We start from the raw sequence: 25,720 nt of genomic DNA, 5'->3' as shown, positions 1-25,720 counted from the left end.
CCCATGTTTAACCCATCTCTGGGCCTGTATCTGGCTTCCCAGCATCAAACTACGAAAACGGGACAAGGTCTCGTTCTTACAGAAATACCATCCTGGGGTGCCTGGGCGACCCAGTCGGTTCAGTGACTGCCTCCGGCTCAGGTCATGAACCTGGAGTCCTGGGATCGAGCCCCATGTCGGGCTCCTGCTCTGCCCTCTCCCCTGCTTGTGTGCTCCATCTCGCTCACTCTCTCAAATAAATAAATCTAAGAAAGAGAGAAAGGGCATCCAGACAGTTTTAGCTCAAGTACCACCACACCTAGGAGACTGGCCTCAGCAAAGGTGTAGCAGCGACGTTTCGAGCACCAGTTACGTGCCACGTGTACACAGAATACCGTCAGACTTGGGTTCTGAGCTCCTATCTGTCCAAGCAACCCCTGTTTCTAACTAGACACAGTGGTGGAAGGATCCAGGCCCTGCAGGCACAGTCACGTGGCCCATCAAGACAGTCTGCGACGTACAGGACAGTCACAGTCAGTCAACGCGACATGAGATCCCTCTGTGGCTCCCACCACTGCCACTCTGCCCACAAAGATGGCTCCAGAACGCCTCCCACCACACACAGCCCCCCAGCTGGGCAAGCGTGGCACCCCCTAACGCAACACCCGCCCCCGGAAGTCAGCGCAACAGATGTGCTCAGCCACGAAACCCCCACCTTAGACGCCCCCCATCCTTGCAGGATCCGCACAGGGAGCCTCTGGGCCCATCGGAACCCCACCTGCCTGCTCAGGGGTGGCTGTAGGGATTCCAGGACCCCCTCGTGAACTCCGGCAAACTGGGTCCCCCCATCAGGGCTGCCATCCTACAAAGGCAGGAGGCTTGCAACAGGGTGAAACAGAGTGTGCGCCCGAGCACGTTTTCAGGTTAACGGGCATTTTGTGAAACTTTCATTATGGTGCGCACATACATATGTATTGGGGACAGTCGTCATATAAAATGACCACTTCCTGATTTTGAAATTTGGAGAATGCTGCTTCAGATCACTGACGCTGGTCTTTTCTAGCAATTTCAAGCACCTGGGTAGAACTTCCTCTGCAGCGCACGGTCCTCTTTTTACCTTTCCGGGAGTGCCCCAAACACTTAGCCTGGCTGAGATGACCCATTCCGTGCCCATCTGGCACTGTGGTGTGTTCCCGTGTCTCTGGGGACAGAGCTGCTGCCCCATATGAAATGGCCCTACATCACTGATCTTCTTTACTGGGGTTTGCTTTTAGGACAATTGAGTGTGCAACCCCAGCTACTGCACATGTCCTGTCAGCACATGCTTCATGCTCCCTTTGACCAGGGCTTGAGCGGCAGGTGTGCTCACAACTAACACGGTTACTGTTAAACAGCCCTGTGTGGGTGCGGAAAGCTCTCTCCCCTGAGGGAAACACATGAAGCCGCAGCCCCTGCCTTCCTGAAATCCTGACTTGAGCTGCACTATTTTACACTCTAATTTAAAGTCAGATATGCTCGTTAAAAAAGCCTAAACTCCGCAGAAGTCACAGGCTCGTGTATCGCTGCCCGCGGAAAGAACGCCTACCAACAGGGCACGTGGGGCATCCCGTCTTCGCTCTACACGCGGACCTCGGCTGTCTCTTACAGGAACGCAAACCACTGACGACATTACTCTGTAATGTGCTGCTTGACTTCCACGTCCGGGGTAACTTTCCATGCCAAATAAATGTAACTCTGGGCAAAGGCCACGCAGAATTCTGTTGTGTGGACACCTGCGATTCTTCCTCTCTTTGAGCTCTGATCTCCTCACCCGTCCGCTGGGGTGACAGTGGTGTGCCGACGCCACAGGTCCGGGAAGACCGGCACGCCAGTCCTCGGGACAGCCCGTACGAAGCAGGCACTCAATGAGCCTCGACGCGCTCGGACGCAGCTAGGTCTGTGCTGCTTTGACGGTGCACGGTGCTACTCTCCAGAGGCTTCTGGGGAAAGTCTTTTCCCGAAGACTGGGCGGGCAGTAGGACAGGGGATGAGGAACGGACGTCCCGTGACCCAGAACCCGCAAACAGCCTTCCCACCCCCAATGCCAACAGCCTCCCTTGAAAAAAACCCTAAAACCCTAATTTGAAATTTGGCGGGAATATTAAAATTACCACCTTTAAATGCACCAAAGGAATTCCATCAAGATTTATTCTAAGAAAAAAATCTTCAGAAGAGGTTAGAAACTGAAATCCATGCCCACTCTGAAAGGCAACAGAGCTCAAGCGTGTCTCGCTGTCCTGTCCATTCACACCCAGTGGCCTGGGCCCTGAGTCGCCGGCGTGACTTTCTGTGGCACCTGGGTTTTCCTCTGGTGATCTGTCCAAAAGTCAGCACCGGGCCCTTCCCCTCCGAGTCGGTGAGCAGTCTGGAGCTCCCCGTTACTGTCACACGCACCAGAAACTGGACTCAAGAGCTCCGTGAGCAGACCCTGTGCACGCGGCTTCTGGCCCTGTGGCGTTTTTATGGTGACGACAGGAAGGGGAAGGCTTCCCCACATCCTCATTCCCACGCTCCCTCTCCGCACCCCAGTCCCTGCCGAGTTACCTCGGGCAGACCGCGCAGGCTCCCACGACGCCCAGGGAAGAGCCGACGTGGGGTCTGGCTGCCGCAGCCTGCCCTCCTGCCCCAAGGCAGCCTGTGCGCTGGGCGCCTGGCCCTGCCCCCAAGGAGCACGTCACCGACCGCAGACGACCCTGAGGCAGGACAGGAATCCAAAGTACACGGGCCGGGAATCGATGGGGAGTGAGAGAGACGCCGACCTATGGCAAAGCTTGTTCTACAAGTTCCGGATCTCTCTCTCTCTCTCACACACACACACACACACGCCATACATACACACGTACACCCACAAATGTACACACACGCACGCACACACACACACACAAACCCCGGGTGAGCTGGAGCCCAGCCCTTTCCCTGGCGTATAACACAAGCCACAGCTGTGAGCAGAGCCTTCCTGCTCGGCCGCCTCGGTGTCAGGAGGACGATACAACCACATTGAAGAATTTTGTCCTCCACAGAGGACATGCCTCATGGAGCGTTGACTCTGCATGTCTACAGGACGTGCACTGAGGTGAGCCTTTGACGTCTGCCGTTTATTTCTGAGAGAATTTAAATCTGTAATCTCTGAATGACATGACCTGAAAAAGAAAGGGCACGAATCCGCCTTCTCGGGGCTGCGACAGTCAATCCCAGCACATTCGTCTGATGGGGCAGAGGTTCCCCCCGCAGAACAGGGAAGGGAAGAACAGGTGCCTCAGACACCGTCAACTACGTTACCGGCAGCTTGTTAGCGCACTAGACAAGGCCTGCACGGGTCTGAGGGTGTGGGCGCCGGCCAAGAGTGTGCAGGGGCTCTGAGAGGAAAGAACAGTGTCCTGCTGGCCACCAGCACCACTTCCCAGCCAGGGACACCCTCTCACTTCCCTGCGCCGCCACATGGCCTCACTTCCCACTGCAGAGCGGGACACTGGCCTGAAAGCAGCAGCAGAGGCCGGTGGCCCTTCTGATCCCGCCCTCACAGGTGCGTGGGGGCAGGCTCACTAGGAAAAACCATGAGAAAAACAGCCATCAGACAGGAAACAGGACTAGCAGACCTGCAAGTAAAAGCAGGAAGCCTAAGTTCACTCTCTGGGTCATGAAGTGGGTGACCAGATGCCCTGACTCACTGGGGGCCACTTGGGGCTGCTGCTGCGCCTCCGAGCTTCCTCCGCCCACTGCCCTCCTGCACTGGCCTCTTGTCCTGCTGCGTCCACCCACGGGGCAGCGGAACTCCCAAGCAAGCAGCCAGAGCTCTCGGGCCCTTCCCAGGGAGTAGGACCCGTGAGGCACTTCCGCAGAGTGGCAGCACGCCGCCGCTCCCACCGCACGCGGTCTTGCCGCTGGGTCCCACTCCTGCCCCTCGTATTTCGTCATCTATCCTGGGTCACACGTCAAAAAATACCTGTTGTTGATTTATGGGGAGCAACCCCCCAGATCATCAATGTTTGCGCCTAACGACACACAGCCTGGGATAACCCAAGCAAGTGGAGTGCGACAGAAAGACAGATCCCATTTTATCACAGACCATCACCATGAATCTGGGGCCATAAACACAAGAAAATAACCTCGAATTTCTGCCATACTTGCTCCTCCAAACTAAGTTTATTTCTCCGTTCATAAAATCATCCATTTTTCTGCTTGATCACACTCTGCCAGTGAATTTGAGGGGACATAAAATCCCATTAACAAGTCGAGAACAAAGTAGCATGTACCTGCTAGGAGTGGGCAATACCCCTTCATAATCGCAGAGGGGAAGGCACAGCAAAGGGCTGTTTCTGTAAATAAACCCAAATAAAAAAATCTAAACTTCTGTGAGGCAGTTAACAAGGGCCATAATGGCAGGAATGATGGTTCTAATTCGGCAGGTTTCACGCTGATCAAACGAAATACATGCCTCTCTCCTCCAGATTAGTGGCTCCAAATGAATGATTCACACTCTGGATGCCGGTACCTGGGGTGAGGACAGCTCAAAGGACACCAGAAATTCTTAAAACAACCTCGATATAAATTTAATAATTTAAATCCACAGCATTTCCCTGCCTTCCCTATTCTCTGAGCTGCTGGCGGTGGGAAGCGGGGGAGCCACGGAAGGCCGGCCCCCAGGGCGCGATCTGCACGAGGCAGCAGCCGCACGCGGCTGGAGGACAGGCTTCAACCCACAAGAAGCAGCTGTGCGAGGACTCCGAGCTCCCCCTGCATTCGACAACCCATCACGTCCATACTTTACCGAAAGAGCAAAAACCTTAAGAAGGAAACACGTCTATTAAGTCATTGATCACAATTAAAATTTTGAAAAACTCTAAAGCAATACAATACGGGAGTTCCCCGGCTTGGGCGTCTCTTTCCGAACGGAGATTTGGCAACCCGGCTGATTCCTTCTTGTTGGAAAAGGCACAGCAGACCACACGACCGCTCTTCCCAGTGAAAGGGGAGTTTAGGAGTCCGCCACCGCGTCGAGACGCTCACTGCCCAGCTCCGCGCCGTGCGCGTTCTCGACGGCGATGCGCGTGGGGACTTCTGGGCGTAGAGTCGCGTCCGTGCACGGCCTGGCACCCGGCAGGCGAGCTCGTGCCTCTGGTTAAGAAAAGGCTGTGCACATGCGGACGTCCCTCACCGGGACAGACTGGTAGTTCAGGAGACCCAGAGCACAGGGCAAGAACAGGCCGGGCACGAGGGAGGGCACATTCTCTCCGACGCTCCCGTCTCTTGCGGAGGCTGACGCCAGCCGGCGGCAGCCGCATCGGTGCTCCGAGCTGCACGTGTGCGGCTCCACAGACAGGAGCAGTCTGATGAGAATGGCCCAGAGTAGGGAGGGGCCGTTTCCAGAGTTGGAGAGAGAAGACCCGAGCCCTGCTCGCCGAGCCCCGTGCTGCTGAGAAGCCTCCCCCAACAGGAAATGCTCACGGTCCGCGGGCTCCTCCCTGGGGTGCATGTGGGTGATGTACACACTGCCTGGCCCTCCCTGGGCATGGCTCTGACCAGATCACCACGGTCCCCTCCTTCTGCCCCAGGGGGAGCCGCGGGGTACGGCCAGGGCTCTGAGCATGCTCTGCGTGATGGATTCTCGCCAGCCCTGAGGGCCCACCTAAGTCACCCCAGAGATCACAGGTCTGTACCTCCAAGACCACCCCAAAACTGGCCAGCAGTGGCCGGTGCTCCCACCACCACCTCCTCCAAGGACGTAGGAGGAGCACAAGCAGGCCAGCATGAGGACGCTGCCCCCACCTGGTGCTCCCCCACCAGCAAGCCCAAACCCCTAGGCCTTCCCAGGAAGTTCAAAGTTAACCTTTAAATGAAAACGCATCTTGGGGGTCGTTAAGCCTCTGCCTTCTACTGAGGTCATGATCCTGGGGTCCTGGGACAAGAGTTCTAAGTCCACCGGGCTCCCTGCTCAGCGCGAGTCTGCTTCTCCCTCTGCCTCTCCCCGCCTTGCGCCCTCTTTCTCTCTCCTGCTCTATCCCAAATAAAGTCTTTGAATAAATGAATAAAAGGACATTTTGGAATAAAACTGTCTACCCAAATCCCAAGTAGCGGTTTGGGCATTTCCTCTTCTCTTGGGTCCGCATTTCTTTCTTCTTCCGTCACCCCATCTTCCAAACGGGAGAAAACGTTTAAAAGTCCCAGGCATGGGGTTAGCGCACCTTCAGGCTTGAACTTTTTAAATTATTTAAACCTCACGTTTAAACAATCACCAACAGAACTAAATGCTACCTTCCTCCAAACGCGTGCCTTGCACACACCACTGCCCACGGGGAGAGCTCACACGTTCTGGGAGACACCGGCTGGTCGGTAAGCAGGTCGCCTGAAACACTCTCTGAGCCGCATTTGCGAGGGAACGTGGGCTGAAACCTTGGGAGGGATGCGCGTTTCTCTCCGGGTGGGTGTGGTTACACTCGGCGACCACACTTCAGACTCCGCGTGTGGCTTCTAGTGCGGGACACACCTGCACGTCGTGCTCCACTAGTTTTTCACCACTTCCCTAACACGGAATCATAACAGCATCGGAGCGTGCGAGAGCCCGGGACACGGGACAGCCGTGCTCGGTGTACGGTGGAGACGGGAACACGTCTGAGAGAGGAAGGCTCTTCGCGCTCTCCTGCAACACCGTAAGACGGTCCGTTCCCTGCGCAGACGGAGGGGTGTGGGCCTCCTCCGGGGCCTCTGTAACAGCTACCGGACGTTAGAGGTGAGCCAGGAACCAGGGAAGAACTTACACCTCAGTACACCCAGGCTGGTAAGGCCAAAAAGCCGGGACACAAACCTTACGAGATCTGGTAAATCTACAATCATAAATCGTCACAATCACTGAGAATTCTCTAGCACGGTTGGCCGTAAAACCGTGCCAACGATCTCTGAATTTCAAATTTCTTCCTTATCCTCAAAGACAGCTTCTGTAAGGTGTCAAGGATACTCTTGAATTTATTTTGCTCACTGTTCCATCAGATTGGACTAAAAAATAAACGGGAAAAGAGAGATGGGCCGACTCCTTTCTTTTCTGGCCAAACTCCCTCAGAATCAGTGGCTTCACACACGGCTCTTCCTCTGCTCCCCTCCTGTCTCAACAGCACGGCTCACACCCCCCTCCTCCTCCTGATGGGAGTGCGCACGCCCACCGGGCTCAGCCTGCCTGGCCTTTCCGCGGGACGCTTACCTCCACCTGCACTTGGCAGAGAGCCGGCTCGGGGAGTGGAGGTCAGCCGGTCACCCTGTGGCTATCAAGCGCACTCGGCAGTGCAGGGACGCTCCCTCCCGTGCGCCTGTCAGAACTCGAGGGGTGCGGGAATGTCATTCCTTTTCCTCCCAGCCCTGGAAAGTGGCTGGTTACTAAGTTTAGTGCCTTCTCCTTTAAAGGAGATTTTCGTGGTCCGTGAAAGCAGGTGACGGCATGACTACTCCGGACGCACCCCCGGGAGCCGGAGCACACCAGAGCCAGGAGCACACCAGAGCTTCTACTGCTTTATGGGGCTTCCACTCACAGGCAGGCGGTGTCGATCGCAGCTACGATGCTTAACTCCTCAGCAGCGGGGGCGTGAGGGGCTCACCATGACCGAGAGCAGGTGGAGAAGCCCGGGAGGACCCGCGTGGCTCACCAGCCCCCGAGCCAACAGCAATGACGCTGCAGGGCAGACGACCGCTCACAGGGGTCCAGTGGGCCCACACGCGGGAACTCCCTGCTCCTCCCCACTGCCAGGGCTCCCGAGGACGCCGGTGAGAACAGGACAGGAGGCCCAGGAGGACGTGCTAGGGCTGCCGTCACTCCACTACCGACGTCCATGCTGCGTTTGCGGACGAAGGCCCTGCACTGCGGGTCTAGTCGCTGACTCAGGGAAGAATGACCACACACACGCACACACGCGTGCGCAAACACACATACACGCACACACACACACACATAAACGCGCACACACATACGCACAAACAGGCACGCGCACACACATGCACACACCCAGGGGCAGCTGTGAAGAGCCCTCCCCCCCCCCCAATTACCGACCCCGGGAAGGGAAGAAGGGCCCACAGCACGCATGGCAGGAGACTCACTCTTTCACCTTGTTTCTTACCATAGTAAGGTGGGATTTTATTCATTTTACTGAGTTATGTAGGTCTCATCCCACGCCAGAAAAACACAAGGCAGCTGACACACACAGCCTGAAGTATAATGGGGCGAGATACAGGGAAGATGCGGAAAACTTCACAATTTGGTCAAAGCATCCCCAAGGGCCTTCCCTTGGCTGTGGGCTGCACTGACCTCAGCGCGGGGGCACTCCGGAGTTCCAGGCGAGGTGGGATGCGGTGCCACTCCCTCCCAGCAACAGGCAGAGAGGAAGAAGGCTATGAGCTATTGACTGGCCCACTGAGGAACAGGTGTGTGCCACTCAGTGTGGGACACGGCGGCCCCGGCGAGTGTGGAGCTGGAGTGCTCACCGGAGAGCCCTCCCCCCCGCACCGGAAGGAAGGAGGCATGTGCCCACGGGGACAGCGTCAAGGTCTCCCACACTCACCGCACACTGATGGCAGGAACAAACCGCAGGGGAAGGGAGAATGCGCGAGAAATGAAGGGGCTTTATTCCTTGCAAAATGAGGAATTCCCTGGAAAGCATAACTTACTGACACTTGTCCACGAAGGACTAGCTGGAAGACGTGTGGACGTTCTCAGAACTTATTCTGGTGAAGATGTATTTACCCTCCCAGCAACAGAAACAACTTCCAAATCGCAGTGTGACGACCCCAAGTGGCTCCTTTCGCTCATTCACTCAGCAGGGAGGCGATTCTGGGCAACGTGTGGTGTCCCAGGGTCGGCCTGCCTGGCTCTGAATCCCAATGACTCCACTGCGTAGAAAAGGCTGGATGCGTGCTCCTGCCTTCCAGAGGGCGGTTACCGGCTCCGCCATAGTCCCTGCCTTAGAGGGCCCCGTGGGGAGGAGGCAGTGTCTGCAAACCTCAGGAGGGCTCCTGGTCACGGCCCCCTCACGAGGCAGAGGCCTGCGGCTGGCGCTGTCCTTGGTGCTGAGGGCGCCCAGCATGGTCACGACGTCACACGAGAAGAGCTGGGCGCGGGGACAAGAATATGTGGGTGGGCGTGGAACAGCGACTATTTTAGAAAGGTCCTCTCCGAAGAGGGAACACCGCACCACAAAGCCGGTGGCTCGTTAATCCACACCAGAAGCTACGGGGCAACCCCTCTAGGCACAGCTTGGGACTCGCCCCCCGACACTGTGGATCCGAGAAAGGAAGGGAACAGACGGTTGGCTCGTCTGTATAACGTACCCTAATGAGTAGGGAGGGGCCACACTCCACAGAGACCCTGTGCGGAGCCACGGTAGCTTACGATTACAACCACGAGGGGGAGGAGTCAAGATGGCGGAGAAGCAGCAGCTGAGACTGCTTCAGCTGGCCGGAGATCAGCTAGATAGCTTATCTAAAGACTGCAAACACCTGCAAATCCCTCGGCAGATCGAAGGGAAGAAGAACAGCAATTCTGGAAACAGAAAAACAACCACTTTCTGAAAGGTAGGACCGGCGGAGAAGTGAATCCAAAGCGACGGGAAGACAGACCCCGGGGGGAGGGGCCGGCTCCCGGCAAGCGGCGGAGCAACCGTGCACAAAATCAGGACTTTTAAAAGTCTGTTCCGCTGAGGGACATCGCTCCAGAGGCTAAACCGGGGCGAAGCCCACGCGAGTTCAGCGTGGCCTCAGGTCCCGCAGGGTCACAGAAGGATCAGGGGTGTCTGAGTGTCGCAGAGCTTGCGGGTGTTGGAACGGGAAAGCCGGCTACAGAGACAGAGCCGACAGTAAGCTCACAGCTCGGGGTTACCTTGAACCGGTCGCAGGCTCGGTGAGCTCGGAGCGCGGCCGGAGGTCAGGCAGACGGGAGTAACTGGGCGCTGTTCTCTGAGGGCGCACTGAGGAGTGCGGCCCTGGGCTCTCGGCTCCTCCGGGCCGGAGACCAGGAGGCCGCCATTTGTATTCCCGTTCTCCGGAACTCTACGGAAAGCGCTCAGGGAACAAAAGCTCCTGAAAGCAAACCCGAGCGGATTACTCACCCCGGCCCCGGGTAAGGGCGGTGTAATTCCGCCTGGGGCAAAGACACTTGAGAATCACTACACCAGGCCCCTCCCCCAGAAGATCAACAAGAAATCCAGCCGAGACCAAGTTCACCTACCAAGGAGTGCGGTTTCAATACCAAGGAGAGCAGCGGAATTCCAGAGGAGGAGAAAGCCAAGCACGGAACTCATGGCTTTTTCCCTGTGATTTTTTTTTAGTCTTGCAGTTAATTTAATTTTTTTCTTTTTCATTTTTTTTTTTTTTCTCGCCTTCGGGTAAAAATTTTTTTTTTTTAACGATTACAACCACGAAGTGTTTCCTCCTTTTTGGGAATCTTCACCTACCACTGAGAAAAGGGGGACTTCCCCGTCAGTAACCCGATGCGGCCCCAGGGCAGGTGAGCACAAGAGACGGGGCGTGCAGCCCCCCAGCCAGCACTCTGTCTGCCTCCATGGGTGGGAGCTGAAACCAAACACAGTCAGGAGACCTTCGAGAATCTTCAGTGGTGGGTGGGCTGCGGGCACTGCTCCCTGCTGCGTGTTGGAGGACTGGGACGGGGGTGTGGGCCCACCTGTGCTGGGGCCCAGCTGCTCCAGGGCAAACAGAAGGCGAGTGGCCCTGAGGACACGAGCCCGCACGGTGCCCTCTGGGGCACAGGGTCAAGCCCGCAGACTGGGTTGCGTGCTGTTCTGGGATGCGCCCTTAGCAGCAGCGGGGCCAATGCCCGGCATGTGTCTGGGAGCCCTCTCTTGGCGCTGCTTCAGTCCCGAGTCTAAATAGGGAAGGAAAGCAGACTCAACTACCCAGTCGCCTCAAGTTCGACCACAAACAGCACCTTCTCCTTCATGTGTTCACCACAGTTCAATTTCCAAAAGCCAAATTCCCTACCTGGTAATAAGACGTCGCTGAAGACACTTGAAAAGAACCACACATGACAGTCCCAAAGGCCAATGAGGGTGCAGAGACTGGGTCCTCACATGTTGCTGGCGGGGACATCAAACACAGTCACTCCAAAGGAGGCTCCGGCAGTTTGTCCAAAACACACCTACAGGCGCCCCACGAACTGCACACACGGTCACTCGGCCGGGAGAGAGGAAAGCCGTGTTCATGTGAGCCCCTGTCCATTCCTGTCAGAGCAGCCTGATCAGGATGTCCAAAGCCCGGGGGAAGCCCAGCTGTCCTTCACTAGGCAAATGGTCACACAAACCGTGGTCCCACGGATAAAGGGATGAGCAACTGCCGGACACAGGGGACAACAGGTAGGAACCCCAGGAATCGCAGTGCGTGCACGAAGCCACAGTCAAAGCCTCCAGAGTGCACAATTCCATTCACAGAAGCTTCTCAAAAGGACAAGTCTGCAGGAAGGAGCACAGACCCAGGCTTGTCGGGGATCCGGGACAGAACAACGGGAGGAATGGGCTGCGACCGTAAACAGGCAGCAGGAGGGCTCCCGGTTCTGTGTGTTGAGTACGGTGCCGGCTGCAGCAACAGACACACAGGGTGACACAGTAGAGAACTCACTATGCACCGGCTGCGGGTCCTGTCAACACCCCATCCCCAGCGGTGACAGTGCGGAGGGTTATACCGTGTCACCACCGGGGGAGACGGGTGACAGCACACAGGGTCTGTCTGGGTTGTTCCTGCAGCTGCGGTGGATCACAGCTCCCTCTCACCCTTACACCAGCAAACACGTACAGTGACGTAAGGGGTAACACAAGGATTCAAGAAACGCTTCGAACAGTAGCAGCGAGTTCAGAAGAGGGCACCCTTCCAGTGTGAACGTCAGGAAGACCGTTTCCCCGGATGCGCTTACGTATCAACGGGTCCTTCCTAACAAGTTCCCCTTTCACAGGGGCGCAGTCGTAGGGGGTGTGAGCCGCAGTGTGATACGGCGGTGTCGTTGCAGGGGTGCAACCACAGGGGGTGTGATCACGGGGTGTCATCGCAGGGGTGCAACCACAGGGGGTGTGATCACCAGGGGTTGACCACTGGCATGTGATCACCAAAAGTGTGTCACCGGGTGTGAGGATGGGACTATGGTCATGGGGGTGCGACCACGGGTGTGACCACCGAGTGTGTGGTCACTGGGGTGTGAGGATGGGCCCGGGATCAGGGGAGTGCGAGCGAGACTGAACATCTCACTGACATTCATTTCCTGACAAGAACCCAGAGACGGGGCGCCCCTCCTCTGATGGACACGGCACGGGCTATCTGAACACAGGTGCGAGTCGGGGCAGCCGACCAGCACCCCTGCTCCCCTGAGCTCCACGCCTCGGTTTACTCACCAGCGGCACTGAGGCCATCTGCACACACTGACCTCCCCACGGGCGCTGCTGCCTGCTCGGTGTCTTCCCTGTTCCCGCGCCACTCACATACACGCTGCACTCAAACGCACACGCGTGTGTGTCTGCACACGTTCCAGACTTGCTCTGCACTCTTGCAGCCCCTCGTGAGGGGGCAGGGCTCCTGTGCATCTCCTTTTCCTGCAGATGACGCCTCTGGGAGGGGAAGGAACCGTGATCCGGCACATCGCCCACCACCGAGGGCACAAAGGACGTCCACAGACGGCACCGACCCCAGCCCTGCTCCCTCTGCCACCCAAAACCCACTGCTGCTGACAGACACCGCATTGGTCCCAGCTCTGCAGGGTGGCTCCTGAGCAAACCCCTCTTCAATTTCACTAGTAAGAATTAATGACTCTTTCCTCGGGGGACCCACAGCCCAGAGCTCCTGACGATCGCAGGGCACGCCACAGCCTGCCCGGGGCTGCTTTGACGTTCACGCTGCGGGTCTCCCCTGGGGGGATCGCGCATGGCTCCTGCAGGCCGGGCCCCCGACCCATGACCTTGGTGTCCCCAGAGCCTGGGAGGTGTGTGCAGCAGGTGCTTAATACATAGGTGTTGGATTAAACTTATTTAATTATAGATTTGGTCCAAACAGAAGCTGACACACAGCTCTTTCTCACACATGCACACCTGAGTGTGCACGCAGAAGTGTTACTACACTGAGTAAAATAGTAACTACTGTTGTAAACACCTGTACCGACGCTATGCACCCACAGTCCCTTCTAGAAAGCTCGGCCTTTGGAATCTGCAGCGGCTCCAGGGCTGAGGAGGCCCCCCAGGCATGGAGCCAAGCCAGGTGAGCACCGCTGCGCCTTGGCCACAGCACGCGGGCAGCGACAGGCCGGGGGCCTGCTGGGCGCTGGTGGCACTTCCATCCCGGCGCTGCTCGTGGCATGCGGAGGAGACAGACGCAGGATAAAGATGCAGAGGGCTCAGGGGCACCGCGCCCTCACTCACTCTACAGAAGAAGAAATTATGAGCCTTCAGCCCAAAGTACACATCCACTAATTACACTGAGGGCTGCTGAACAGAAGTGCATCCACGAAGCTATAAAGCAACAGAACACTTAAGTGCTCGCCAGCGCCCGACCTCACCCTCATCCTGGCAGGTGCCCGGCAGCAGGGATTTATACAGAAGGGACACCCGCACACACGCGCCTTCACGGCGTCGGCAACAGGCTTCCCGTTACGCATCGAATCTGGAGAACAGCTGGGACTGAGAAGGAAGGAAGGGAGGGAGCGAGAGAGAGAGAGAGAGAGAGAGAGAGCGAGCGCCGGCCATCCACAGCATGTCTTCACAAGAAAGCAGGGCCCCAAGCAGGAGCCGTGGCCCCAGGACCGGGTGTGTGTACGCGGCCCGAGCTCCAGGCTTGCCGTGGGCAAGTGAAACGCGCAGAGCCCTACCAGGCCATGCTGCCGTGAGCCGTGTTGTCGAGGTGACAGAGCAGCTCCAGCGTGTGCGCGGGGCTTGTGGAATCGTCGGGGGACTCGTGGCCGCCGGGCTCCAGCTCCTTCGGCATCCTCCACACGGCCGCGCACGTCAGGACTTTGCTGTCTGAAGCTGAAGCAACAGAGGGTCATGTCAGCAGAGCGCGGTGCGCGGCCGCGGTGCACAACCACAGTCCCCGCGGCGCCGCACACCCACCCCGCCGCAGACACAGGGCAGGTCCGCTCGGTAAAATATTCACACCCACAGGCCGCAGAGAGCCAGCGGAGCGAGGGGCTCAGACCCTGCTCGCCAGTGGAACAGCCACTGCTCCCCGCCCGCAGCCGCCTCACCCCTGCTGCCTCGTTGCAAAACCATCATTCTGTTGAGAAGAAAATTTAATTTTCTTCAAAATCGATTGCCTTCGGTCCTTCCTCCATGGATTTTCAACACAGGGAGCAAAAGGTGGGGGTGGGTGTGTGGCGGACACAAACACCGAGTGCAGCTTGGGGCCACAGTGGGCACAGCGGCAGGACAGCCCCAGCTGCGGGAACCCAACACCCACAGGGGTGCCACCGGAGCCCAGGGTGCTAAGGCAAGAGCGCGTGGGAGCCCCACATGGACGCGCACACAGTGTTGTCCCGCCGTGGCCTGGTTCTCCAGGCGGAGCACAGCCCAGCACCCGAAGGCACCCATGGACACAGGGTCTCCCCCAGCCAATGGTGGCTGCTCACTGCCCACCTCCTGGAGTCCTGACGCTTGGTTTTCAAGGTGCCCCAGGGATCTGAATTTGCAGAACACTTTGAAATGTCACCATGTGGATGAGGAAACTAAGCTTAGGTAAGAAAGACCAGGGATACCTGGCTTTAGGGAACATGCCAGGAGCCAGGTCTCTGCCCCTGTACACGACATTTCAGTAAGACAAAAAAAAAAGAGAAAAAAAAAAAAAAAAAAGATGTAACATTATGTGATAAACGTGTAGTCATAAATTCCTGAATACAAATCCTGTCCAATGTGCTTTCCATAGGTCCAAACTGCACATGTGCTGCACACCTTCCCTTCTGAAGGCCTTTAAACGAGGAAGACGTCCCTGCTCTACATCAGAGCCGACGTTGGGTGAGCACCGTGAGGGGACGCAGAACAGAGGAGGACACTGCGCATGTTTCCCACGTGAAATGAGAACACGACAGGGCTGCCCCCACACGGGGAGTGTCCCATGTCTCAGCTCTGTGGTCCTTCCACCCAAACACCAGCCAGGCAGACACCTGGCTTCACGGGTCGGCTAATGACCACCGTCACCCACAGTCAGAGGACGGGGGGTGGGCAGGCTTTCTGCCAGGGCTCTCAGACCCCAATCTCGGCGCTCATCTCACATGCCCCTTGCTGAGCCATATGTATACACATCATGTCAGCCTTCCCATTTTACCCAGGGAAATGCGACGTGCCCTGGCTTTTCTACAAGAGAGACGGATTTTCCTGCGGAAACTTCCAGGCACCCAGTGTTTCTGCAGAGCCTGTGAGGCCGTAGCATCACTCTTAAAATATGAGGATTTCCACCTTCAGAGAGGGCTGGCAGCGCTGGGGCAGAAAGAAATGAAGCCTGCAACATCCACCCCATATGGCACAGATGATACGAGTCGCCCTCAATGCCGGGGAAAAGAACTATGTAAGCTGCACAGGGACGGAGCCACCGGTGTGAGAACTGGGCACGGCTTCCATGCGGGAGGTGCGCACAGCCTGTCTGCAGCAGAGTCCCCACAGACCAAAGTCCTCCTCTGGGGAACTCTGCTCAGGTGTCAGCAAGGGCAGCCTGTCCCTAGAACTGCTTGCTCACCCAGCACACAGAGCAGTTGGGGGTGAGACATTAAATGCTTTTCCCTCGAGAAGAGTAATTAGATAAGAATGCTTTGTACCGTGGCTGCTAGCTAACACCATACTAGACACCCTGACTACTTCATGTGGCGAGGAAAAGCAAAGGTTTAAGACCAGGAGAAGAAGAGATCAAAACACCACTACTTGTTAATAACAATGTAGGTAGAAAACTTAAGACAATCTGCACTCTACTGGGAATTTAGCAAAATTGCTGAACACCAAGGTGATATATAAAAATTAACTGGATATCTATAGATTAGCAACAAAAATTTAGAAATTTTTAAAAAATATTAAGTCACATGAAAAAACCAAATATCCTATAAATCTCAAACTACAGAGGTGCAAGATGTGTATGTGGCAGAACGAAAACCACGGCTAAGAGGAAGTCAAGGCCTGCACATGGAGGGTATACCATGTCCATAGACACCTTCACTGCTGTAAAGCATCAGGAATCTTCAAGTTCCAAAAGCTTTTGGATAGAAGCCAACAACCCGCTCCTGAGGTTCTACATTTACACAGAGATGTGAACTGCCCGCACAGTCGACGGAGCCATCATGGAGAAGATCGGAATCGGCTGGCTCACCAGTCTGCGACTACTCTGGTGTCGGCACATGGGTGAGGGGACCAGAGAAAGAACATGCAACCGAGAAACAGACCTTCCAAGGACAGCCAGCTGACTTATAACAAAAATGCTGCTGTGCTGGAGTACAGGTCTGTCCAGGAAAAGATGCTGCGTTAGTTGTATATTCATATCTCATAACATACACAAAGACCAACCCCAAACAGACTAAAGACCAAAATGTAAGAGACAAACTAATCCACAGTAGAATATCCTCACAACCTTAGGATAAGCAAAGATTTCTTAAACCGGGCAGAAAAAAATACTAATCATAACAGAAAAGACTGGTAACAAAGACCAGATTAAAATTAAGAGCTTCTATCTACCAAAAGACACTGAACTTCACAAAATTAAATACTTGGAAAGAATGATGGGAAAAAAATGAAACAACGGCTACCTCGGTGGCTCAGTGAGTTAAGCATCTGCCTTCAGCTCAGGTCATGGTCCCAGGGTCCTGGGATGGAGCCCCAGGTTGGGCTCCCTGCTCAGCGGGGCTCTGCTTCTCCCTCTGCCTCTGCTGCTCTCCTCACCTCATTCTCTCTCTCTCTCTTTCCCTCTCTCTCTCTCAAATAAATAAATTAATTAAATAATTTTTAAAGAAAAAATAAAGCAAAACTGGAAGAAAATATTCATAATACATATACCTGACAGAGGGCTTGTATCCAGAATATACAAATAACTCTTACAATTTAATAACACAAGTAACCCAATTTTTTAAAAAATGGCAGAAGACTGAATCTGACACTTCACAGAAGAAAACATGAATGGTCAGCAAGCACCAGAAAGGATGTTCAACATCAATTGTAACTGTAGAAGGCAAAACAAAACCAAAATGAGATACACTACACACCTACCGGAATGGCTAAAATTTAATTCTCAAAAGATCAACAATACCAAGTATTGGCAAAGACGTAGAACAACGGGTCTGGCACAGATCACTGGACACAGTGTAACACAGCACACTACGGACAACACTTGGCAGTGGACAATTCAGTTACCAGGTAACCCAATGATTCCACTCTTAGTGCTGAGACTGCCACAAAGTGTGAGTTGTTGATAACAAGCATTGTGGCCACTCCTGATTTCGGCAGTGAAACCTGGCCCCACAGCAATAGTGGCCTGGAGATGGTATGTGACTGCCAGAAGTCAGGGGTAGCAATTATCATAATGACCAACAAGGCAGCACGCCAGCCAAGGGAGGCCAACTGGCCGAGTTGTGGTGACAGATAACAAGAGACAGCATTCCTAGGAGCAAAACAGATGGTCTCTCACCAGAGCACAGCCTGCCTAATGCGTGCATACACATATACACACCCATTCCGAGGACACAGCAGTGGAGGAGCAGGAGGCTGAGGGAAGTCACTGCCTTAAACGTCATGACTCCTCACCCAGACCAGACCAGACTTCAGACCTAAAACCCACTGACAGAAAATGTGGCCAGATCCCCAGGAATGAGGAACCCGTAGTGCCAGGGCAAGTGCCTTCCTGATGATTAGCCCAGGGTGCACCCAAGGCCTGCTGCCCCTTGGTGGTGGCCACACAGCGGGCAAAGGGTAGTACCCAAGTTCGAGGCCTACTGAACACAAGGTCTGAGACCTAAAGTGTCCTGTCCCCTGTTAGGGTGGGGACTTAGGGGGCCGGGAAATAAACAAAGTCCCGGACACAGCCTGGTCACAACAGGTCTCCTGGGTCTGCGGACCCGGCCAGGGCTCACGTCCACAGTCTGCGAGGGTGTAAAACAGGGCGGACGCTGATGCCCCACCCCATCACAGGCTGTGGAGACGCATCTACGTCAAGGATCGAGGGCACGGAAGGGCCTTGTTGAACTGGCCAGCTGGCCTCGGCACCAAGTCAGTGGGTCCCGCGGAGGGTCTGCGGGCCACTCCCTGCTCAAAGGAGCACCTGCTCCCAGCTGCGGCGCCGAACTGAGGAGCTCACCAGCCTTGGGTACGTGCCGCGCGGACACTGGCCTCCAAACCCCTTCCTTCCCACCCCGTGAAGACAGGCGACTGAAGCTATCCACGCTTCCGGGAGAGAAGCACTGCACGTGGTTTTGCTGCAGAACCGTGAGCACCCCTATTTGCTGTCACAGCCTGCTCCGAAGACATCTGGACACCCTGCAAAATTGAGCCCGAGCCCTGACAGTGATGGCCTCACACTGCGTGCAGCAGACCCCGGCCAGCGGGTGGGAGATAGCCCGCAGAGCTGCAGGACCTGACAACCAGGCGAGGTTTGAGGTCCGCTGCACCCGACATCCAAAAGGAAGCGGCACACTGCCTGAGGGCCTCCTTACCCTGGAGCTGACACGCTCTGCATCTGGGGACACCCCAGGCCAGTCCAGGTGCTTGGCAACACGGCGAGCTGCCGGCCGCACGGGAGTAAGGGCTAGAGGGCTCACACAATCTGGAGGACATGCTGGGGTGGCAGTTGTCAGTGACAGAAAGGGGACAGCAGGGGCTTCCTGGGAAGAATGTCAGGGTTCCAGAGAATGACATGCTTTTTAAAACACTGCTCTAGCCATGCTTCTGGGCCCTCCCAGGTGGACCAGGGGGCACCAAGGGACCAAGCGTCACTCATTACAGAGCGCCATCATACCCGCCGGGACACAGTTAAGCAGGACCACAAGGCACGGGACAAGTCCACAGACTCCTGCTATGTGGTTCTGCGTCCCCAACACAAGAACACACGGGTCCGGGGAATGGGTACTTCTACATGACACTGTGTCCCAACACAAGAAGCTGCGGGCCTGGGACCTGGGTTTTTCTGCATGGTGGCATGTCCCTAATATGAGAACCCACAGCCCTGGGAACCAGGAGCGAGAGCCCACCTGCTCTTCCCCCAGGACCCAAAAGTCCCTTGTGCTTCCTGTGCTCCTAACTTGGGCCGCACAGGATCAAAGGTCCTAATTCCCCTGGGGGTCGGGAGGAGCTCTTCTCAGGGACAGAGCAGGAATACCTTCAAGCCACAAGTGACAACGGCCAACATGCCACTGAGATTTTGTGGGTGTTTTCTAGGTGGCAATAAGTGACTTCTAAAACCATCTGGCCTCTGGCTATAATTCTCTGTGCCTGTACTTGCTCCCCTTTGGAGATGAGCAGACAGAGTTGGGTGAGCATCAGACACTGCCCACAAGGACGCCAATCGTACTGGAAGGCTGAAGTAACACGAGCACAAGGTGGGCAGGTGCCTTGAGAGAGGTCGGGTCGGGTGCTGCAGGGAGGAGCGCGCCTCCCATAGGGAGCGGGTGAGTTGGCCGCAGCCCCAGGGGGACTTGGGGCACGTGGAAGTGGACATAGGCAGTCCGCAGGTAGGGTTAAGAGCCCAGTGGCTTTGGAGGGTCGAGAAAGGCCAAGAGTTCAATTTGGGACGCGGTACAATGAATGAAAGCCGTAAGAAGTGAGGACTGACGCCCTGCAGGTCGGACCAGGAAGGGCATGGAGACGAGCGGAGGGCTGGAGAGGGTCTGCTCTGGACAGCAGCGTGGGGACTGTCGGCTCTGAGTGAGGGCACAGGGCCTGGCAGGGAGAGGACATGCTCCATCAAGGCCAAGAAAACCAGGCCCAGCTCCACACTTAAGAGCAGACGATCCGGCGTCAGTGTCAAAGACGCGCTGACCAGGAAAGAGGCCGGCAGCCCGGACACGAGTCAGGAGCCTCACTCAGGCAAGACACGGGCACAGCCACAAAACCACCAGGCAGACAGTGCGAGAAGACGGCACACCGTTTCCATTCTAGAAGCCCCAGATGCACACTCCTACAGTGCGGCTGCCACGCTGTCCAGAAGGAGCGCAGCCTCCAGAACCACCGTGGCCCACTATGTCGTCCACACAGCACAGGGACACTATGGGTACAGCATATTTGGACCTTCTTCCGCGGGCACCGTGCACGGGGCCTGAGTGAAGCGTGAGTGAAGGCTCTCCAGGGCGGGACAACAAGGGAGCCACCCAACCCAACTGGGGACACGCCACAGGGTGGGGAGGCCGTGGGGGGCCCCTGAGGCAGGCTGCACCTGCACAAACCAACAGTGACAGAACGACGACTCGAGGCAGCGCCCAAGTCCATGTCAGACAGAAAGAAAACCGCACTAGCTATGCTTGCAAAATGTAGAGAACCATACATTTTTCTGAAAATCGATAAATAAAAGGAAAGAAGTTTGAGGAAATTTCTAGCATATGGAAAATTTATCTGGATTTTCTGAAAGATTATAAAATTTTGTTACAGAGTTTACTCTGAAAAGATGATGGGCCGCGGGTGAGTCCAGAATTCCTTAAGGAGACGGAGCCCCTAGAGATCACCCCGAGAAAGACCAGAAAGTGACATCGTGTGCTCTGCAGGCACCCGCCAACACCACCCACCCTAGAAATGCGCAAATGTACAAAATCTGAATAAGCAGTGCGCTTTGGGTCCAAGGAACATGGTAGGCATTATCAGAAACTCTCCGAATCCTCAGAAGCAGCTGAAATTGAAGGTAAACAGTACTAAGTAAGAAACGCCGGAGTCTGCCCATCGAGACATGCAAACTGGTTCTGAAACTCGGAGGATTTCCATGTGTACACGCATCTCGACAGAGCGTTCAACGCAAATCCAGCAGCTGTCAAAGAAACTAAGGTGCTTTTAAGAAGGAAACCCCGATTTCTAGGAGGAAACGCTGTAACGACCAGCAAGGCCTTCTGCCTTTCTCCCGTCTGTCTACGCGTGTCCTGCAGCGAGGTCCTGTAGTGCCCAGGTCGCTATCGGAACGACCGCAAGCCCCACGAGGGCAGGCCCACCATCCACAAGAAAGCAAGCCCACGGCGCAAACCACAGAGAACGCAGCCACGGAAGAAGGGAAGGCCCACGCCACACGCAACGAACCGCACCCCCCCGTTCTGTGACCCGGGAGACTGAGGTCCATGAAGTCAGCGGCCGCCCCCGGGTGGCAGAGTCAGACAGGAGACGCCGTGGCCTGCCTCGCCTACAGTCCACGGCTTCGGAGGAAAAAATACCAAGTTGTGTCCTGAAGGCCAGTCGGACGCCACTGACTGTTCCTCACGTGGGACACGCGAGCTGGAGGCACTTAATGAGATAAAGAGATAATCGGGGCCAATGAATGGAAGAGCCTGCCTGGGGCTGCCAACAGCGCCCGCAGACTGCGCGCGCTCGCTGTAAGGGATTACCCGGTCCAGGCTTAGAGGAATTCAAAGGCGATTAGGGCCTTTGTAAGCCTGAATAGCCGCTCCAGCCAGCTCAGCTAAAGGGCTAACGGTGCCCAGGCCGGGGACATAATCTGATCCCCAGCCGGAGGGGAGGGGCTTCCACCAGGCGCTGGGCAGGTGCACTCAGAATCCGGAAGCCGGGGCTATTTTTAGAATTCGACCTTCTCTACGTCCTGCACAGGCACAGAAGAATGAATGAAGAGCTACCCAGCCCCACTAAGCATGCCCCTGGGGCAGGAGAGCTTGGAGCTGTGCCTGAAATTGCCTTCTACCCTGGCTTTCAGACGCTTTAGGGCACACCGTGTAGAAATCACAGACCCTGGTGCGCAGGAGGGCAGAATGACAGCGGGGAGCAGGATCTGGCCTGTCCCCTCACCGCACAGGTGTGGGGCTCCTGCACCCCAAGAAGCTGAACCTGGTGCAGGGGCAGCAACGAGCTCCCTGACCACAAGGACAAGGAGGGGTAGGGGACGGGCACCAGCCATGACCTCAGAGACAGGTGGGTGCAAGAACCAAGGCCGCTCAGGGCATGTTAACCCCGATGGCTCTCTGGCAGTGGGTAAAGAGAGAAGAGACCCAGCCAGGCACCCAGTATCCCCGATCTGTCCCCCTGATCTGTGTAACCAGCGCAACCTGGCCCTGGGCAGAAACCTGCCTGGAGCCACCAGGAAGAGCCCCGCCCCTGGACAGGTCCAGTCCGCAGACCACAGCCCCTGCTCTCAGGGGGACCCCGGCCTCCTTGAGGAGGGACCCTCTAACACTGCTGCATACAGACAAGGTTGTCCTCCAAGCCTTCCCCAGGTCTAGGACGGCGGCCCCACGGAAAAGGGATGGAAGGCTCCAGACTTGCCAGAGCCCATGATGAGCCCAGTGGGTACCACTGGCCGACAGCCAGACCTGAGGACACATGGCCCCAGTCCAACTCACAGACGGCCGGTGGCCCGACCTGCAGCCGTCACCAGACTACTGAGCACACCCAGGGAAGGGGCAGGCAGGCACGGGCAGGACCCCACCTACAGCAGAGCCGGGAATGACAGGAAGCATGACGGACGTCCCCCTCCCTCTCCAAACAGTCACCAAAGGCAGCACTGCGACGTCAGTGGGAATGGAGAGCTCGGGTCACCACTGAAGTCTTGGAAGATGCGGCCCACTGACTTCTGTCAGAGCCACGGAGTCCCCGCTGGGCCTGTGCAGCAGGCGGAGTTCTTGGAGAACGACAGTGGCTTGTGACAAACTTCCTCGGGGACACCAGCTGCTGCCGTCTGACGCACAACCCTGCAGCCCCAGCTTCTGAGACTCAGATCCGGGCGGGGGCCGGGGCGGGCTTTCTCCTGGAACCACCTGGAGGGGTCGCCAGCAGCCGGCTCCACCGGCACAGGGACAAGAGTCCCGGCCCTGGCAAGCCCACACCGGGCTCACGGCTCCCCACCAGAACCTTGCCCAGAGGGGGCACACCTTGCTCCACATCCTGCCCCTGCCTGTGTCTGTAGGGCCAGGAGCTGAGGAAGATGTGTGCCTCAAAGGGTATAAGGAAGGACAGGGCCGTCTGTGAGCAGGACCACAAAGCCACAAAGCCTGCAGTCCTGGCACCCCAGCCCTTCCTGGCTGGGCGCCCGCTCGCAGATGCCCTTTGGGCCCTACTCTGTGATAAACCACGGGGCTCTGCTGCAATGGGGTCCCATGAGCGGCACACTCTGAGGGTGTCCAGGAAGCTCAGCCCCTGAATGGGCCCAGGTCCTTGTCTCCCCATGACCCGCCGCCCTGGCCTGGCAACAACCTTCCCAAGGCGCGCAGACACGGAACGGGTGCTGAGGCTCCCCGCCCACACAGCTCGGTGTGAGACCTCACGTCCAGGCTGGCGCTCTGGTTCCCAGGCCCCTGCACGGCCCCTCTGCACCCCACCCATAGTCTCACTCCCCACACTCCTGGGCACACCACACCCTGCTAGGACTGCTGGGACCACCTGATGCCAAGGGCGGCCAGTCAAATTCAGCACGCCACTTCCACGGCCACAGCTGCAGGCTGAGCCACGCCTTCCCCTGCACCCCTCCTCCTGACCTCCAGCAACATGCGCCCCGACATCCAGAGGCATGTGGCCCCCCAATATCCAGCGGTGTGTGCCCCCTCCCCTAATATCCCATAGCCCGAGCCACGCCTTCTCCAGGACAGTCTGCACCCCTCCGCTTTCCCTCCTCAGGTCTCCGACTGAGTCCTAGGGTCCAAGAGTCTTCTGCCCTTATTAGTAACTCCTTATACCAAAAATCCCTCTCTGCCGTGCTCGCTGGGGTCCACCTGCTGACCCAGACAGCACCTGGGGACCTCATCCAAATGCTGCATGACAGGGAGAGCACAAGGCAGGGGCATGGGGAGGGGAAGGCTGTGGAACCCCAAGTGGCACTCCTGAGGGTCGGCCATCTGGACCATGTTGGGGTGACTTCACCACTAGGAAGCCCAACTTTGGTGGCCTTTTTGAATCTGGGAGGCAGTAGGTGACCTGCTGAGCATGGGTTCCCAGCCCAGCAACCCGTCAGACTCAACCCTCAGTGGAGTTTAAACCAGGAGACGGTCTGCTGTCGGCCCAGGCACGGGGCCCCACTGGTGCTCGCAGTGTCCAGGACAAACATGACCACAGAGAAGAGCCTCCGGCAAGCCCCCCGGCGGAGTCCCTGGCCAGACCCGGAAGCCCGCGGCCGAGCAGTGCCGCTTACACATGCCATCACCGGCTTCCAGGGAACAGCTCCAGGCCAGCTCCTGGACCCCCGGACCCTGGAGGGCAGGAGTGGACCCTGATCGCTGGAGGCAGACACTGTGCGCCAAGTCAGGCCCGTCACAGAACGCGTGTCATCTGATCCACCGCGCCGCCAGGAGGACAGACACCGCCAACATCAAGTGGGAATTCTGCGCATTCCAAACAAAACCGGGCCCAGGCAGGTCCTGAAACCAGCGGGTTCCCAATCCGGCGGTGGCACTGCCTCTGCTCTGGGGACAGTCCCCCGATCCCAGAGGAGCAGCACCTGCCCTGGGCTTACAGACGGCTCCGCCCAGACATGGTGCCCCCCCAGGGGTGCCCTACACAGCCGTGTCTGAAAGGAGAGCACATGCCCGACGGTACCCACTGCCCGGGCGGGCGGGTGGGCAGAGACACGGCCGCGTGAGCGTCTGCACAGAGGCCTCCGCCATGGCCTCGCAATCAGGCTTGTCAAGAAGAGAAAAGCAAAGCCAGGAAGCAAAGCTGCACAGGTGGGCGGCTGAGAAGCGGCGGAGCGTGAGTCTCCCCGCCCCACACAAAGGCTCTCGGTGGCATCTCGGCCGCAACAGAGGCTCGCAGGAAGTCCACCACCCAGACATCGGCCATCCCCGCCGTGCCCCAGGTGCCGGTTCCCAGAACATCACCACGTGCGGGGAGCGAGGCGCTTCCGGGAGGAGAAGACCGTGTCCCACCGGCAGCCCCTTCTGGCCTGAACGCCCCGACTGCTGTATGAAATGCTCCTTCGGAAACACCTGGCGTGGCTTCTGGATCCAACGGACAACCTCACCCAGTCTCTGCGAGGCGGTGCTGTTACCCGCTGACAAGGAATGGAGACGACACAGTCCGCGTTGTGCTGCAGCAGTGATGCCCAGGACAGAGCTCGTGACGGCCACAAGGCAGCGCGAGGTCCCCATGCGAAGCCCAGGAAGGAAGTGAGGGTTTAAGATTATTTCTCTCATGGGCTCCTGGGGGGCGTGTCGGTTAAGCATCTGACTCCTGCTTTCAGCTCAAGTCGTGACCTCAGGGTCGTGAGGCTGAGCCCTTGTCCAGCTCCGGACCCCGCGCCAAGCCTGCTGGAGACTCCCCTCCACTGCTCCCCCTGCTTGTGCACGCGCTCGCTCTCAAATAAATAAATAAATTTCTTCTTAAAAAGATTATTTTTCTCTTTCAATAGGTTTTCAGCATTTTCTTTCGTTTATCCACTTTCTAGATTCTGCGGCTTCTGACTCTAACAATACAGCCGATTGAGCCTCTTGAAGAGAATGATGCTTCTATAAGACACTCATCCATATTTTTAAATGCACAGTTATACTTTCAGGAAAGTGAATCGCTATGATCAGGAGCAAACACTAAAGCTGTTGTTGAAGCCAGTGACGTAAGCTACGGCTGCCCGTTCCGTGTCTGCCTCCCCTGGG

The 25,720-nt window shown here is 56.8% G+C and overlaps 1 protein-coding gene across 4 annotated transcripts in view; it reads right to left on the bottom strand.

Annotated features, from left to right (window-relative positions):
- EIPR1 (EARP complex and GARP complex interacting protein 1) overlaps window positions 1–25,720 on the bottom strand; it is a 127,774-nt gene that overhangs the window by 22,408 nt on the left and 79,646 nt on the right. For all 4 annotated transcript variants that reach the window (XM_032353439.1, XM_032353441.1, XM_032353440.1 and 1 more), the window contains one exon: window positions 13,850–14,006. In XM_032353439.1, coding sequence (XP_032209330.1) covers window positions 13,850–14,006 — 157 coding nt within the window. The remainder of the gene's footprint in view (window positions 1–13,849; window positions 14,007–25,720) is intronic.

The sequence above is a fragment of the Mustela erminea genome, chromosome 7, assembly GCF_009829155.1.
Source record: "Mustela erminea isolate mMusErm1 chromosome 7, mMusErm1.Pri, whole genome shotgun sequence".
NCBI classification, from domain to species: Eukaryota; Metazoa; Chordata; class Mammalia; order Carnivora; family Mustelidae; genus Mustela; species Mustela erminea.
The sequence above is the reverse complement of the archived record's forward strand: the minus strand, read 5'-3'. Positions and strand labels throughout refer to the sequence as shown.